The 16003-nt window shown below is 38.9% G+C and overlaps 3 protein-coding genes across 4 annotated transcripts; 1 reads left to right on the plus strand and 2 right to left on the minus strand.

The window, feature by feature from the left end:
• Positions 1-1009: 1009 nt before the first annotated feature.
• Positions 1010-3047, minus strand: LOC117614393 (two-component response regulator ORR9-like). Of its 2 annotated transcripts, none has more exons than XM_034343194.1 (5): positions 2678-3047; positions 2281-2402; positions 1837-1917; positions 1555-1622; positions 1010-1471 (listed from the first exon to the last, which is right to left on the minus strand). In XM_034343194.1, the coding sequence occupies exons 1-5, from the start codon at positions 2847-2849 to the stop codon at positions 1162-1164; spliced, it is 753 nt and encodes a 250-aa protein (XP_034199085.1). In that variant the 5' UTR covers positions 2850-3047; the 3' UTR covers positions 1010-1161. The 2 variants fall into 2 exon arrangements, with proteins under 2 accessions (XP_034199085.1, XP_034199084.1); XM_034343193.1 differs by having other exon boundaries at positions 1050-1471; positions 1555-1691.
• Positions 3048-7573: 4526 nt separating this feature from the next.
• LOC117627659 (delta-aminolevulinic acid dehydratase, chloroplastic) lies at positions 7574-10935 on the plus strand. The gene is made up of 13 exons (XM_034359840.1): positions 7574-7775; positions 7860-8178; positions 8361-8472; positions 8551-8624; positions 8791-8859; positions 8949-9032; positions 9134-9203; positions 9307-9362; positions 9466-9587; positions 9859-9930; positions 10027-10108; positions 10192-10269; positions 10525-10935. The coding sequence occupies exons 2-13, from the start codon at positions 7897-7899 to the stop codon at positions 10690-10692; spliced, it is 1269 nt and encodes a 422-aa protein (XP_034215731.1). The 5' UTR covers positions 7574-7775; positions 7860-7896; the 3' UTR covers positions 10693-10935.
• Positions 10936-11065: 130 nt separating this feature from the next.
• LOC117627651 (IAA-amino acid hydrolase ILR1-like 6) lies at positions 11066-15457 on the minus strand. The gene is made up of 5 exons (XM_034359827.1): positions 14782-15457; positions 13985-14110; positions 12154-12468; positions 11906-12034; positions 11066-11755 (listed from the first exon to the last, which is right to left on the minus strand). Exons 1-5 carry the CDS (start codon positions 15301-15303, stop codon positions 11390-11392), a joined length of 1458 nt encoding a protein of 485 aa, XP_034215718.1. The 5' UTR covers positions 15304-15457; the 3' UTR covers positions 11066-11389.
• Positions 15458-16003: the final 546 nt, after the last annotated feature.

A 16003-nucleotide genomic window follows, 5' to 3' on the forward strand; every position in this document is an offset into this window, starting at 1 on the left:
CTTGAGTCCGTGATCATGCCCGCAATACAATCCATAAACCACAGCAACACCACTTTTACCCTCTTTTGCCCTCGGGACCAAGCTTTCTTCAACTCCAAGTATCCACAGCCTCCATTGACGCTCCTTAAGTACCACGTTGTGCCGTTCAAGTTCGACAGAGACACAATAGAGGCGTTTGTTGGTCATGGTTCCAACGTTCGCACTCTTCTGCCCGATCATCCTCTTGTTGTTACTTCTTTACCAACTCGCACTGGTGGATCATACGCATCTATTAACCGAGTCAAAATCACTGAATGGGATGTCTACAACAACGGACGGCTCATTGTTCATGGGATTGAGGACTTCTTCGATCCAGCTTTCCAAACCCTATTGTATCCGCAGTACGACACCGTTGTGACAAAGGTTCAGTCGCGTGGATTTTCTTGGCAGAGAGAGGTGATAGAGAATTGGATTATTTTGGTAGCTCTTGTGGCTGCTTGCACTTGTGTGCTTATTCTCATAAGTTTCTTTTTTGATAACCCTTCGGACAAGGACGATGTTCAATATTATCCTCTGTATTATTAGCAAGGTTATTGGCCATGGAGGCATAATTGATAAATTCGTTGATTCTTTTCTTTGTTTTTGTTTTTCTTCTTTATTCGTGGAAGATTATTGTAAGGCATACATCAATTGGATCTTTTTTGTATACGGAAAGAAAAACTCTTTATGTATACAAAAACTAGATCATCCTTCATGCAAAATAGAATTGTAATAAAATATTAAGATGCAAACCTTATTCAATTTGAACACCAAAAATCAGTTTCTCGTCATAGTAACTTGTTACATCCCTTTTTGGACATAAACTACGGAGTTGAAGGGCCACATGATTTAAAATCGAGACTCGACCTTTTAAGCGGATGATAATCACTATAAGCACGTTTCCTTTTTCTTTTTTTTTTTTTCTTTCTTTATTTCTAAAATTAAACCACATATCTAAAATAGAGAGAGACTGTTAATCCTTGGCTTAAAATTGGATCAATGGATAATACTATTCAACTAAAAGACACCACCAAACCAATAGCACCAAACAGGTACATACATACATATATGAATATAATTAAGGATGTGATTATGGTAATATGTAATAATTAATCACCCCAGTAAAATATTTGTATACTAATCTTATACTACCAGAGCTAACCCCTCCATCTTGGGCCTTCTCTCTGATATTGTTTGAGCAGCCACTACTGCCTTCCTCTTGCTAATAATAACATTGTTGTTGTTGTTGTTGCCCTTAACAGTATTCTCACAAGTAGTGCTTTTGATTTGGTCAACGGGGTCAACGCCACCGACCTCATTTACTACGACATTGTTGTTGTTGTCGTTGCAAGAATGATGTTCAAGGGATTTGAGCAGGTAAGGTTGAAGCTTCTTCAAATCGGATAGCTGAAGTGGCTTCAAAAGAAACTCCTCAGCCCCTCCTTCCAAGCACCTGCACTCACAGTTTTGAAGTTGAAGTTGCGGGTTTTGCAGAAGAAACAAGTATGTATGTAGATGAATTAATTCCCTACTTACATGCTGATTCTGGAAGGAACATTCTCTGATGACATGACCACGACTGGTACGTTTTTCCAAGAAGATCCCTGCAAGAATATAAAGCAGGAGTCTCCCTGTAAGAAAAGTGTCTCGTGGTGGTCGTGCTCGTGACGGTTCTACGTAAGGATCACGTTGATATTTGGTCAAATGCTATAATGCTGGAGTCGGGTTCTAGACTCACTAAAAATTCAAAACAGTAAAAGAATGTGTGGTAATTAATTATCAAGTCAAGTGGGGTTATATTTATATGTCGTGGCTAACCTTGACCCGTTTCAGCAAATCATAGCCGCTCATCCCGGGCATACAGTAGTCTGTCATGATCAAATTGATGACTTTTGATCCCTGCATTTGATTGAATATTGAGAATTTAGTATGTTATCCAGGTTTAAGGAGAGGGAGAGAGAGAGAGAGAGAGAGAGAGAGAATGACAGAGAAACCATGATGTAATTCACATGCCATTTGTTGTTTCATCAAATCTAAGCAAATCAAATGTAAGAACCTGTTGTAAGATGAATATTATCCATAAAAATCAATGCAATTTCGAAAATCATTTATTATCAAGGGAGGTATTTGATTAATTAATTTAATATTGAAAATATTGTGGACAAATGCTAGCCTGCTGCATGCACATATATATATATATATATATATTTTAATTAATTTTTATATAAAAACTCTTGTTATATAATCATTATAATCTCTCACCTCTAGTACTTGTTGTGATGAGTGGGGGGAAGTAGATGAAGAGGAAGCTGTAGAATTTTGGTTTAGGTCATCAACCAAACCCAGATATTTAAGAGCTTCATCCCCAGACTCCACACAAGTCACTGCTACCACAAAAATAAAAATACAAACAGATAATTATAAGTATAAAACTTAAACAGAAACCCAGCTTTTTATTTAGAAAAAAGAAAAAGATACTAATTAACAAAATACACAGAGGGCATTTGTTTTTTTTTTTGTTGCTAAAAAGGAATCAAGGGGAGGGAAACAATCACATGCAATGTTGGATAATAAATCCAAGCTTTTTTTAATTTAAAATTAGATTATCTCTATGGATCTTCATATGATATTATATGGGAGGATATATACATATATATACCTTGATATGAAGAACCTCTAAGGAGCCTCTCCAAGAGCTTCCTGTCCAAAAGACTATCATCCACAGCCAAGACATGGAAATGTTGTTCTTCTTCTTGTTGCTGCTGTTGTTGGGGTTCGGAGTCTGCAACATCTGACTTCATCAACTCCATTTTCAGGCTCACTGATGACATGAAAATTGACCCTTTTGAATTTCAATGGCTGATGTTAACACACAATATTCTTTGGCTGCTCCTGTATATTAATTCTTTGTATGCAAATGTACACCTTTTATATTCTCTTGAGAGAGAGAGAGAGAGAGAGAGAGAGAGGCGTGCCTGAGGGGAAATGAATGAGAGGTGGCCTGTGATTATTCTTTAGGTGTAAGGTGTACTGAGTAATTAGGTGGGTGTATATATGAGAAGAGAAGAGAAAAGCAAAACTGGTAAGAGAGAGAGAGAGAGAGAGATGTTTTTATTGTGTCATGTGTTGTTTTCTCATCACTCTTGTTGTGATCTCTCACTAGATTCTCTCCACCGCGTTGGTACAACCACTCATATCTCTCTCTCTCTCCTTTTTTTTTCCTTTCTTTGGATTTTGTTTGATTGCAAAGGAAAATCCGGAGATCTTTTTACCCATTTCGTCATGATGATGATGAAAAGGAGTTGATTTTGGGTGTAAAACGGACTAAGACAGAAGTGGTTAGCTTTGTTGCTAAATTTGGGTTGAAGGTTTTTCTTTTTCTATTTCTTAATTAAATGCGTGGGAAGTGTTGTTCTATTATTATTATTTTTTTTCTTCAAACGAACAATAGACTATCATCCATGCTACTTGCATGCCTAGGACTTTGGTTAGGAATGTAGGATGTGTGATTCATGGCATGTATGTGTCACAAGCCGGCATACATAATGCCTAATCTATGTAAAATAACAAATGTTATCTTGTCAAATAGTAGCATGGCCAGGTCATGCTTTTCTTAAGTAAAATAAGGATATTTTATTTTTCGGATGTAATTTAATCATCAGAATCATTCATTTTTTAAGTTTCTTTTCAAGAATTATTCATATAAAAAACCGATAAAATTAGAAATTAGGGTAATTATCTAGCCATTTGATTATTCACATTTCTCTTCAGTTTTATCTAACAAATTATATTTTTTTAACACACGTGAGACTCAAATTTAAAGATAATATAGAAAAAAAGATGTGTAAAATTAATATTCAATATACAATTTTTTTTATCACTCAAATTTTAAAAAATTGAATTCAAATAGAATATCAAATATGCACTTAGCCATTTGAATTGGTATGCATGACATGTAAACTCAAGCTTTGCTTAGCTCCTTGAGGCTCAAATAGAGGCATCGAGTGGAATTATGAATCTTCTTGAGCAATAAACGAGAGAGCGAGAGCGAGAGAGAGAGAGAGAGAGAGAGAGAGAGAGAGAGAGCGGGGGGGGCCAAGACATGAAATTAAAGAAAGTTTTATGGTAGGGGTCCACAGAGAAAATTTTGAAGATCTTATGTGGGCCTGCAAATATAATCTTTTGTGGGTCCAAATTTCCCTTGTCTTCCAAATTTCGAATCTGTTTCCATCGAGGGTGTCCAAAGCAGAAAGTTTTTTTTTTTTTTTTTTCTTTTTCTTTTTTCTCTGTTAAATGCTCTCAGATTGTTCAAACTTTTTCACACTTGACTGTAGGTCCCTCATTCTTGTCTGCCGAGTCCTAGTGTTGGTCTCTCCATCTGTTACCCTTATCATACGTTTCGCACAGTGAAAAGCACTGAATCAATTCAGCTAATGCACTCCAAAAAATAAAATAAAAATTCAAGAAATTCTCTACCATACCACAAAATCTTATCTTATATCTTAGTTATACTAGCTACTCAGCTAGCCCTTGTGAACAAATTAAGACAGCCACATGACCTGGTCTTTACCCACACAAAGCGTACTCTCATTCATGTATGCAGCTAGATCCATTGCATATTCACCCAAGTAGTGAACATGTTATGTTGGGCGTGAAATGGAGGAGTTTTGGGTGTGGCTGTCATATATGTACGACATCCCCACTCGTATGGGGTCAGATGACACCAAAATACAGAGATTTTTATTTTGTCAGACAATCCATGCGGTCTGACGACAGAAGGACAAAAGAATTTTTCGATGAAAATATCATCCTCTAGTACTATGTCTTTCTTTCGTCTATTCAAAACACTATCTCACATCGAAAATTCTAAACCTAAACTATGTTACAATATATTATTTCTTGAATCTGCATATTTATTACGAACTGGTTTTAGGATGAATGCTCTAATCTTTGCACACCCATGGTAGAAGAAACCTAAGTGCATGGAAACTACTAGTAGTCAATGTTAGCCCCCCAACCCCCCTCCCATTTCTTCCCAGCAAGTGGACATCAATTGACAAATGTACTTCCACGATCTATCCAAAATCTAGGAAATCTAATTGCAGAGGTCCTTTTGTTTTTGCTTTTGAAAATTTGAATCCATGATCAAATACCCAATAACTTGTGCATTTGAAATTTCCACAAAACCATAAAAACAGCAATATGCCATCCAGCCCTACATATCTTGGAAATTAACCATCCGAAATCCCACAATCTTTTAATGCAATAAATAAATAAATAAATAAATATATATATATATAAAGAAAAGAAAAGCGTGTTTGTTGGCCATCTTTTTTCTGTTACACCTTGGAAAATTAGTCATCCAGATTGATTGTGGACTTACTGTTTATAAAGCACTCTACTGTGTTTCCAGCTGCTTTGACTAAGAGGCAGCAATGTGGGATCTGTTCTCATTAGAAATCTGGAATATCTTTCTTGACCATCTTTCCAAGCTTTTCTTAATCAGGTCATCCTCAAATCATGTAAGAGATTTCACTACATCTTGCTTCAGGGTCCACAAAATTTTTTACTTTTCTATTGATATAGCGAATTGTAATCTTACAACTTTAACTTGGGTCCACTCTTGTCTTGGTTCTCAGTCAAACCCACAAAATAATAAGAAATAAAAATTCTTTGTCTTCGTTAATTAAAATTGTCAATTTCCACGCTCGAGTCGTTGAGCCATTCATCAAATGTGCTTCTAGAGGGAGAAGCTAAAAAAAAAAAACCAGCTATTGCAGAATGTGGGCGACTGGCTTTATTTCAAATCAGATTTCTTTTTGTGTGTCGACAAAGTATATGCTTTACCAGGTTACGCATGATCCTACAAAAGATTTCACGCTTGGCAAAAGTTTGACAAAACTTCTTCAATGCTCATTTCTACGTTATTTCTTCCCATGGTATGTGGTCCCCGCCTCCTCCATCTCAATGAAAATCTCTTGTGTAATATTCCTCTTTAGTTACCATACGCTCCATCGCCGTCGGTAGCTATAGAAAAAGCTGGCTGTGAAGAAAGAATACACTTCAAAACACATTTGCATGTTGTTTTTCTTGTTTTGGACCACAACGAAAATAATGTTTCTGTCTAAAATATAATTTACAAACCACCTTGTTTTGTGCACTCTAAACTAAAGAAGATAAGAATCTCAAGTAGTGAGTAATATCACTAAATAAATAGCTAGTTGGTATTTGGATAGGGCATTCTTAGTTTTCTCGAGTTATTTGTTTAGGTCCTTTTAATCTTTCTAGTTCAATCTTTCATTAGACACCGTCAAAGTCACATCGACATAACATTAAGGTGTCACAAGCAAATTTCATATGATTAATTAGTTGGGTGACGTTGCACTTGTAGTCTTTTTCTGAAAAGAACTCCCAGACAACGTGTTGTATAAAACGTTTGTTTCTATCTCTCTCTTTACATGTTTGCTGTCGTGAGAGATACGTGATGAACAACCTAACCAATTGAAGTTGGGTCCATTATGTGCCACCCATTCATTTTGGTACTCATAGTTCCAATGGGAGCTTCTATCGTGAGGAGCTATATTGAGAGGTTATAACGAGGGAGTTCAATCCAATAGTTCAATAATAACTCATCACTTGATTAGACATCTATTAAGGACCCATGTAATTCCAATAGGCGGAGTTAGTCACTGCACCCGGCTACCCTTTAGAGCAGCTCCAGCGCTGCTATCAAACTGGGCAAAAGGCCCCCTGGCAAGCCCAATACGGCTCCAGCGCAGGAAATCCAGCCCGGGCAAGGCATGGAACCTACCAGCTCGAGCAAGCCCACAGGCAGAAATTGACTGGGTTGTTGCCTGCGGGCTGCTGACGCCAGCAGCTGATTTTCAATTATTTTTTTTACTGTTGGACCCACCAGCCCACATTGCCCAATGGTTACAAGCCACGTGGCTTCTCCTGGAGCCTCTGATCAAAAAATCTTGCACAATCCAATGGTTGTCCAATTTTTGGCTAAAAAAAATTGAAAAAAATATCAAAAAATTCTGGAAATTTTTTCTATACATACCTACCAATATTATTCACTTTCCACACTAATTTTAATTTCAAAATTTTATCCGAAAATATTATCTTGATTTTTAGGTGAGAATTTTACTATAAATATTAACACTTGGGAAACGAAAATCTTATCCGAAAAGCTTATCAAAATCAATGGTTTAAGTATTTTTTAAAAAAAAAAAATTTAAGTGAATAGTAATTGCCTTAAACTCAGCCCTCATGGGTGGAACCACAAATAGCAAGGCTGACACTATTTATGTGAATAGTGGCAGCCCTTGCTTGCCCTTGCCCTTGCCCTTGCCTTTGCCTTAGACTTAGTCCTTATGGGTGGAGATGCTCTTACACGGTACGCCTAAAGTTCCATAGTGATAAACACCCTTGAACCAATTGAAGCTGGGTCCATTTTGTGCCACCCAATCATTTGGGCTATAGTTCCAATAGGCCCAACAACATATGGACCTCATAACTTTCTATTTGCACCCAAAGATTTCATCACTGCACCCAGCTACTCTATACACCTAGACCCACATTCAAATGTAAGCACCCTCTGGCACTAAAATTAAAAAACCGAACTGGTCCAACTACCTTTCAAATTATAGGATTGAAGATAATGGATTGATGAGGGGATCCTCTGTCAGCGTCATTAGCCAGCTCTCTCCTACAGCCCTCTTCTGATTGGCTTCACCAACTTCTTCCCTTCCAAGGTAAGATTTTCAATTTTCAAATTTCATGTCTGAATTATCAACAAAAATTTGTACAGCATTTTAAGACTGGTGCTTTCTTCTTAGCAACCAAACCAAGCAGACAAGACACTCTCCAGCTCATATGGCGTCAACAATTGTTAACGTGGGACCCATCCAGGGTCTGGATTACGTCGGTCTCAGACCCGCAAAACCTCTGAAGCTGAATTCGGGTCGGATCCAGATCAAGACCCGCCCGCAGCGCCTCTTCACCGTAAGAGCCAGCGACGGCGATGGGCCCATCGGGAAGACCCGACTGAGTGACGCCGAGTGCGAGGCCGCCGTCGTCGCCGGAAACGCCCCGCATGCTCCTCCGGCGCCGCCTAAACCCGCCGCCCCAGCGGGAACTCCGGTGGTGTCTTTGCTTGTGAGTAGCTTAATAAAAGTTAAAACCTTTTCTCTGTTTTCGTGTTCAAAATTCGGAATTTGGGTTTGGGTTTTTGATGGGTTTCGTTTTGTAGCTTAAGACCTTTTTCTATATTTTCATATTTGAGAAAAAAATGTGAAATTTCGGTTGTGGGTTTTGATGGGTTTGGTTTTGAATATCAGCCGATCAATCGCAGACCTCGTCGTAACCGAAGGTCGCCTGCTCTGAGGTCGGCGTTTCAGGAAACAAGCTTGTCACCTGCGAATTTTGTGTACCCACTTTTTATTCATGAAGGTTGGTGCTTGCTGGTGATTTTACTATGTGTTCATGCTTAGACCTCAGTAAATTTTACATGGCGTGCAATTTTTGCAGGTCAAGAAGACACGCCTATTGGAGCTATGCCTGGATGTTATAGGCTTGGATGGAGACATGGGCTTGTGGAAGAGGTGAAGTAGCTTAGCTCTATCTCTGTAGCACTTATCTTGTTGTTCTGTTTAAGCTTCTTGCTAAGTGGATGGCTTAATGTGAATGTTAGTATCATGCATTTTCTAAAGATGATATTTTCATTGGTTTTTGGAATCACCGTTTCTGAGTAAGCCTCGTGTGGAGCAGGTTTCAAAGGCTCGAGATGTTGGTGTCAATAGCATTGTTCTCTTCCCCAAAGTTCCAGATGCTTTGAAGGTTTTACTCTTGTGCTTTTGCTCGACTATTCTGTAGAGTAACTATTTTGTAGAGTGATGTAATATAATTGGATTGGTTTTGCCTGTTAGAATTCAACAGGTGATGAAGCCTACAATGATAATGGTTTAGTGCCTCGAGCAATAAGGTTGCTCAAGGACAAATACCCTGATCTTGTAAGTCTATGTACTTTGTTTATCCTTTCAAGTCAAATTGGCTTTATGCATTATAGGTGCATGGAAGAAATTCATTTTGTTAATATTGTTGTGGTCATCAGGTTATCTACACCGATATTGCTTTAGATCCATACTCCTCTGATGGGCATGATGGTATCGTTAGAGAAGATGGTAAGGCAAATATGCCATGAGAAATGCTCTTTCTAGAAGAGGTTATTTTCCTTTCATACATACGTTGTGTTATTAATTCCAATACTTATTCCTGATGCTGTAGGAGTTATACTGAATGATGAGACAGTACATCAATTATGTAAGCAAGCCGTTGCCCAGGTAATCATGGCAGATTAAGTCCTAAGTAATTTCAAAATTGTAACCATATGAAATGTAAATATATCAGTAACCTACTGTTTGGCGTGTTTACTTCTATCATCAGGCCCGAGCTGGAGCAGATGTTGTCAGTCCCAGTGACATGATGGATGGTCGTGTGGGGGCTATTCGAACTGCTCTTGATGCTGAAGGTTTTCAGCATGTATCTATCATGTCCTATACGGCAAAGTAATTTTATCTTGTCTCTAAAATTTTTTTTCTTCTTTTGCTGCTTCATTATTCTTTAAGATCCCTTACCCAGGTGCACACCTTTGGTCATTTCTTACATAAACTTTATCAAGCTGCATTTGCTGAGATTTATACTTGCATTTAATGTTCTTTCTGTCATTGAGTGTACTCATCACAAAAAATTTCAGTGAGTTGGATAGCGGTGGTGGAGTGGTATAATTCAGTCTTTTTTGCTGTTTTAACATGCTGATCTCTACTATGTTGCAAACAGGTATGCAAGTTCATTTTATGGTCCATTCCGAGAAGCATTGGACTCGAATCCACGTTTTGGTGACAAAAAAACGTATGTAGTTCATCAAAGTTAAACCTTATGCTAATTTCATTTATGTAATGCGGCTGGTGCTGACTTGGCATATAAATCTGGCTTGAAAAACAAAAGTTATCAGATGAACCCAGCAAATTACAGAGAGGCTCTGATTGAGGCACGTGAAGACGAGTCTGAAGGAGCTGATATCCTCTTGGTTAGTATTGCTTTCTTTGGACATTTGTCCATATTTACTTAATGGCAGAGACTCTAGTTCTAAAATTATGCAATGGTTCACAGGTGAAGCCTGGTCTACCATATTTGGATATCATAAGATTACTCCGGGATAGCTCTCCCTTACCAATAGCTGCATATCAGGTGAATCTTGTCATGAACGACCTCCTCACTTCATTGTTTCATTCGAAAACAGAAAGTTTATTCTCTCCTTATCCCATATTAAGCTTTGAAACCACATTTTACTTGAAGCTATACGCTCGACAAGAGTATGGTAAAGGTTTTAGTGGATGTTACAAATGTTATTGTTTCCTATAGTGTGTAATTGGTTGTTTAACTAGAATCTCCATTCCTGCCACCTTAACTTCCTGGGCCCTTGTCTGCAAAATCACAATGCAGGTTTCGGGTGAGTATTCAATGATCAAGGCTGGCGGGGTTCTCAAAATGATTGACGAAGAAAAGGTTATGATGGAATCCCTTATGTGTCTACGAAGGGCTGGAGCCGACGTAATCCTTACATATTTTGCCCTGCAAGCTGCCAGAAGTTTGTGCGGTGAGAAGAGGTGAGGCTTGTAAACTAGATTATTGTTTATTCAGGAAAACCATGGAACTAGAGATTGATTTGTACGTTTGAGTACAACGAAGTTGAGTTGTAAACGAATGTGATTGAATAAGAAAAGATGTTTCAAGTAAAACTATATGTTCAAACTCTTAAAGTATAATGTGGACCCCACCGCCGACAATCACATATATTTTAACACTTGACTGTAAAAAGGAGAGAGAAAAGAAAAAGGTTTTCTTACTGGATAATGTTTTTGATATCATTCTTAAGAAAATTATTGGTGTTGAGACTTGAATTATTATACATCGGAGAAACTTTGTGCTTGTGAAATGTTAGTGGAGTTGGTGTGATTTAGGATGATGCATGAGACACAGAACATGACAAATGGTGTCACAATCACTTCATTATCATGATGATGATGACCCTAGATTTGGAAATCTAAAATCAAATTATTGTTTGCAACTTACAACATTAACCACTTACAACCAGAAAATGCTCTACTGGATCCTTTTTACACAAAGAAAAAGGGACAAATCTTACCCTGTACTAGCCCCCCTAAACCCTAAGACCAAAATTTAAAGAGCACACTAAAAGCATTTTATGGATTTCATGCTTCGTGCCCATTGAAAACAACCACAATTGCATATTTGCATTAACAGCAGCTCGTGGGTTTTACTAAAACCACCCATCGGTGACCTCATCTCACCCATGCTCATTGAGGTACCTTTCAGCTATGGTGGCATGAGTTACTGCCCCAATTGGCAAAACGTCTTCATCAATGAAAAAATAGGGAGAGTGCCCTGTGTGTGTGGAGCCCAAGGTCTCATTCCTTATCCCTATATAGAAGAAGCCAGCGGGGATGACCTCTGAGTAGAAGGAGAAGTCCTCAGCACCCATCATCGGTGGAACCACCCTGAAGTTGGCTGGACCCAGCAAACCCATTGCCACCTTCCTCACGTGCTCATGCATCTTGTCATCGTTCACGGTCGGGGGATATATGGTGCTCTGGTTTTTAAAGAAGTCCACTGTTGCTGAGCATCTGTAAACGCCTGCCTGCTCCACAATCACCTGTTTGTGATCATCCAGATTAATTGTCAGTTTAATGGTCCAAGATTTGTTAGTTAAGATTTGTCAGTTTAATTGTCGCTTATGCGCGAGTCGGGACTTAGAACTTAGAACATAGAACAGATGGTTTAGAGAATGTGTTTGATGACAAACCTCTTCAATTCTTTGAAGAAGTCGGTAGAAGCTTGTGTTGGAGAAAGCCCTGAGAGTGCCACCAAGTACCACAGTGTTGGGTATCATGCCAAGATCATCACCTCCATTGAATGCAGTAACAGACACAACCTGAGTGGTCAAAAGATGAGTACAAATGGGCAACATGTATGGGGAGAGAGAGAGAGAGAGAGAGAGAGAGAGAGAGAGAGAGAGAGAGAGAGAGAGAGAGATCAAATGGCATAATGTACCTGCGAGTCCAAAGGGTTGGATTCGCGGGACACAATGCCCTGCAGGCTGATGACGGCCGCGGCGGCCGCTAAAACAGGGTTAACGGAGGAGTGTGGGTTTCCGGGGCGGCCGGTCTTTCCACTGATAACAGCTCTGAAGAAGCCACAGCCAGCTAGCAAAGCACCTGACCGTGACCCAATGATGCCTGTAGGGTGCTCATGGGATACATGAGCTGCAAATATGGCCTCCACGTCCTCCAAAGCTCCATCTCCAATCATTCGCTTTGCACCATTACCAGCTTCCTCTGCTGGCTGAAATATCAATATTACTGTTCCCTGTGATTGCAAACGAGCAATTTTGTCAAGAAGTGTGCAAGTATATTTGTGGTCCTACAATCCTATACCTAATTAACAATACTTTTCTCCATGAAGCAATTTGTTTGGATACAAGTTTAGTCCAACAATTTGACCCGTCAGCCAGCCATCGGTTTAAGCATTATCATTAACCAGATCCACGACCAGCAACAACAGACGGGAACAAGGATTTTTATTTTCTTATTCCATTTCATAACGTTAATTTAAGATTCCACACTCAGACCGGCACACCCTAATTGATCCACGTGCTCCAGCCACACTCCAAGACAAAAACCAAAGGTTTAATATTCTATCCGTGGCCTCCATCCCTCTACTGCTCCTCTTTACTCCCCCACCTCTCCTCCCAGACCTTCATACAACCATTTTTTTTATTAATTATGCATCATAATTAAGGGTCGATTAATGAGAAATTAACAAGTTGCCGTTCAATAATTAATTAGCCTAGTGTTTCCGGATTTTTTCTACTTCTAGAATTCACGATTCACCTGGACTTGGTGGTTGTGTGCACATGTTAAGCCATGATACGCATAGAAGAAAATCTCTGTCCATAATGTCAAAGTTCAAACATCACATGACAAGCATGATATGTGTGACAATGTTCTACCCAAAATATCGAAGTAAAAACTACTTTAAAGACACACCAACTCAACAAGGAATCTTAAAACTATCTGCCGGTTCCTTTGTAAATCAATGCTGTCCATACAATACGGACATGTGATATGTACTCTTTCAAAAAAAGTTTTTGACCCTTAAGAATCCGACATGAGTAAAAAGGAAAAAGAAAGAAGAAAGAAGATTATAATGATTTTATCATGGACTGCAATTAAGAGCACCTTTCAACTTCCCAAGGGACAATTGATAACAAACAAACACAGAACCTCAGGTGCAAAGAGAACTATTCTTAATCGCTTGAGTTATTAACCCATAAAATGATGTCATTTAATGAAAGTTTAACGACAAAAAATCAAGAGAACAGAAAATACCCTTAATGAGAGAGGAAATACAGTAATCAGTGGAAGAGAAAAAATAAATGGAGGAAAAGACAAGGAGTTTCAATTCAAAGATCAGCACATGTGAAGAATGAGGAAGGAAATGACAAAAACCATGGAGCTCAAAGGAGGCATCGGGAATCGTGTTCATGACCACAATTTTTAATGCAACCCTACCGCTTTGCAAGCCTAGCCATAACTCAAAGTAAAGGTAAAGACAAAAATCAGCCACATTTGGCCAGAAGTTTCGCCAAGAAAAGAGGCCTTTAAATAAATAAAAGTTTTTAATAAATAAATAAATAAATAAATAAAAGGGATCTAGTTTTTTTTTTTCTTTTCGGGACGAAGGTATCTGTCTTTGACGGGGCTGCCATTTTGTTCCTCGGTATGTTGCCCACAAATTCATAAAATTAAAATAATTTCAACTTTAATTAAGCATGAAATTATACTAATTAGTGAAAGAAATTATTGGTTTGAAACTAATTTACCTTCAAAAGATGCTCACGGCTCTTTAAGATCTTGGCAGCACCAATGAGCATGGTCACATGCGCATCGTGCCCACAAGCATGCATTTTGCCGGCTACTTTGCTCTTGTGCTCCCATTCCACAGCTTCCTACAATTTTTTTATTAATACTCCCCCATATTAGAACAAATTTTGCCAATTTTCTTCTCAATGTCTTAGGTTGAGACAGTTTTATTTTAATGAAACACACAAAAATTTACATTCATTACTCGTCGAAACGTGCTTCATCTCTTTTTAATTCCATATTTTCTCTCTCTATCTCTGAACTACATATTCTCTGACATTTATGTACTTCTAAGAATCGAGAATCTAATAATCTGTCAAGTACAAGTCAAGTACATATATCTTGTTTCTAGAATGCATACCAACGAAAAAAATGTACACGATACATTCATTAGACCTCGTAAATTTTATTTTCTGTGTCAGTAACAAAAAAGGGAAAAAAAAAAAGTTAAAACATTCTAGGTTTGTTCTTTGTCAAAACACTGGAGGTTAATTTCACCATTAACATCTCAAATGAATGCTTCTTTCCCAGATTCTAGAAATTCTAATGCAAATCTATTGCCTTCATAACCAATCTAAGAGAATACCGTCTCAAATTCCTTTCCAAAAATTGAAAAATAGAAAGGTTTTTTCAATATAAAATTGTTCTCTAAGAGACAAAAAGAAGAGAGAGAGAGAGAGAGAGAGAGAGAGAACAGTTCATGCGTCATGTACACTGCAGACACCTGTACTCAACTTAGAGTCTAAGCAAAAAATACCTGAATAGGAAGAGCATCCATGTCAGCTCTGACGGCGACAAAAGGCGGACGTCCGGTTCCGATCCAAGCCCGAATTCCGGTCTTGGCCAAAGGAAACCTGTATCCGATGTCCAACCGGTCCAGCTCCTCCCGAACCAACCGGCTCGTCTCGAACTCCTCGAACGCCAGCTCCGGATGCTCGTGGATCCTCCGCCGGATCGTCTTCAGCCACTCCACGTTCTCCGGCCGCTTCGCGAAGCTCAGCACCTCTTCCGAGCAGGCCTCCGTCCAAACCTCGCAGCTCCGGTGAGACGACGGAGGAGATGACGCCGTCGGGGAGGTCAGGGCGTGGAGGCTCCGGTTCTTGTTGGCTTCGGTGGTTGGCTTGCAGCTGAGGCAACAGTCTTCCACGTCGAAGAACGGGCGGGCATGATCATACGGCGTCGTTTCAGCTTGTGAAATTAAAGAACCGAGGAGGAACAGGGAGATTATTAATATTGAATTTGTGGGAATTAATTTTGTTAGGAATTGATTAAGTTTCATTTTGAGGGAAGGAGAGATAAGGGTTTGGGGATGGGATTATGGAAAATGTGTGTGTGTGAGAGAGAGAGAGAGAGAGAGAGAGAGAAATGAGGGGAGTTGAAGTTATGGGAGTGCCAGGGGAGGGAGGTATTTGAGCACGTGGGGATAAAGAGGGCCTCGGCGACTGAGGGAGGGAGGGAATTTAAGCACGTGGATACAGAATATGATTATTTAATTAATTTATTTATTGAACGAAGGAAGGCGTCGAAATTCCAACGCCAAGTTGTGGGGTCCACCCCACTTCCTCTTTTTCTACAGTGAAGACTTTCCGCATCGAAATGTCTTATTACCGCTCTTTGCTTCTTTTCTATGGGTGGTTCCGGTTCGGTAACCGTGAATTTTTACTCAAATCGCAAATCGACCGATTATTTGCGGTTTGGTGATTTTTGAAACCGCAAACCGACCGCGTTTTGCGATAAACCGCAAAAATGAAGTCGGTTACCGTGAATTTGCGGTTTAAAACCGCAAATTCTCAAGCATTCACAAAAATATAAATTTACAACCTAAATAAATAAATACATAACCTCAATTTCTCAAGCATATATAAATTCACAATCGATTTCAATTCTCAAGCATTCACAACCTAAGAAAATTAAAGTTACAATTCCAAACATTCCAATTAAAGTTAAACTTCTCAAGCATTCCAATTCCAAATCCTTTA

Source organism: Prunus dulcis, chromosome 1 (assembly GCF_902201215.1).
Source record: "Prunus dulcis chromosome 1, ALMONDv2, whole genome shotgun sequence".
Lineage (NCBI taxonomy): Eukaryota > Viridiplantae > Streptophyta > Magnoliopsida > Rosales > Rosaceae > Prunus > Prunus dulcis.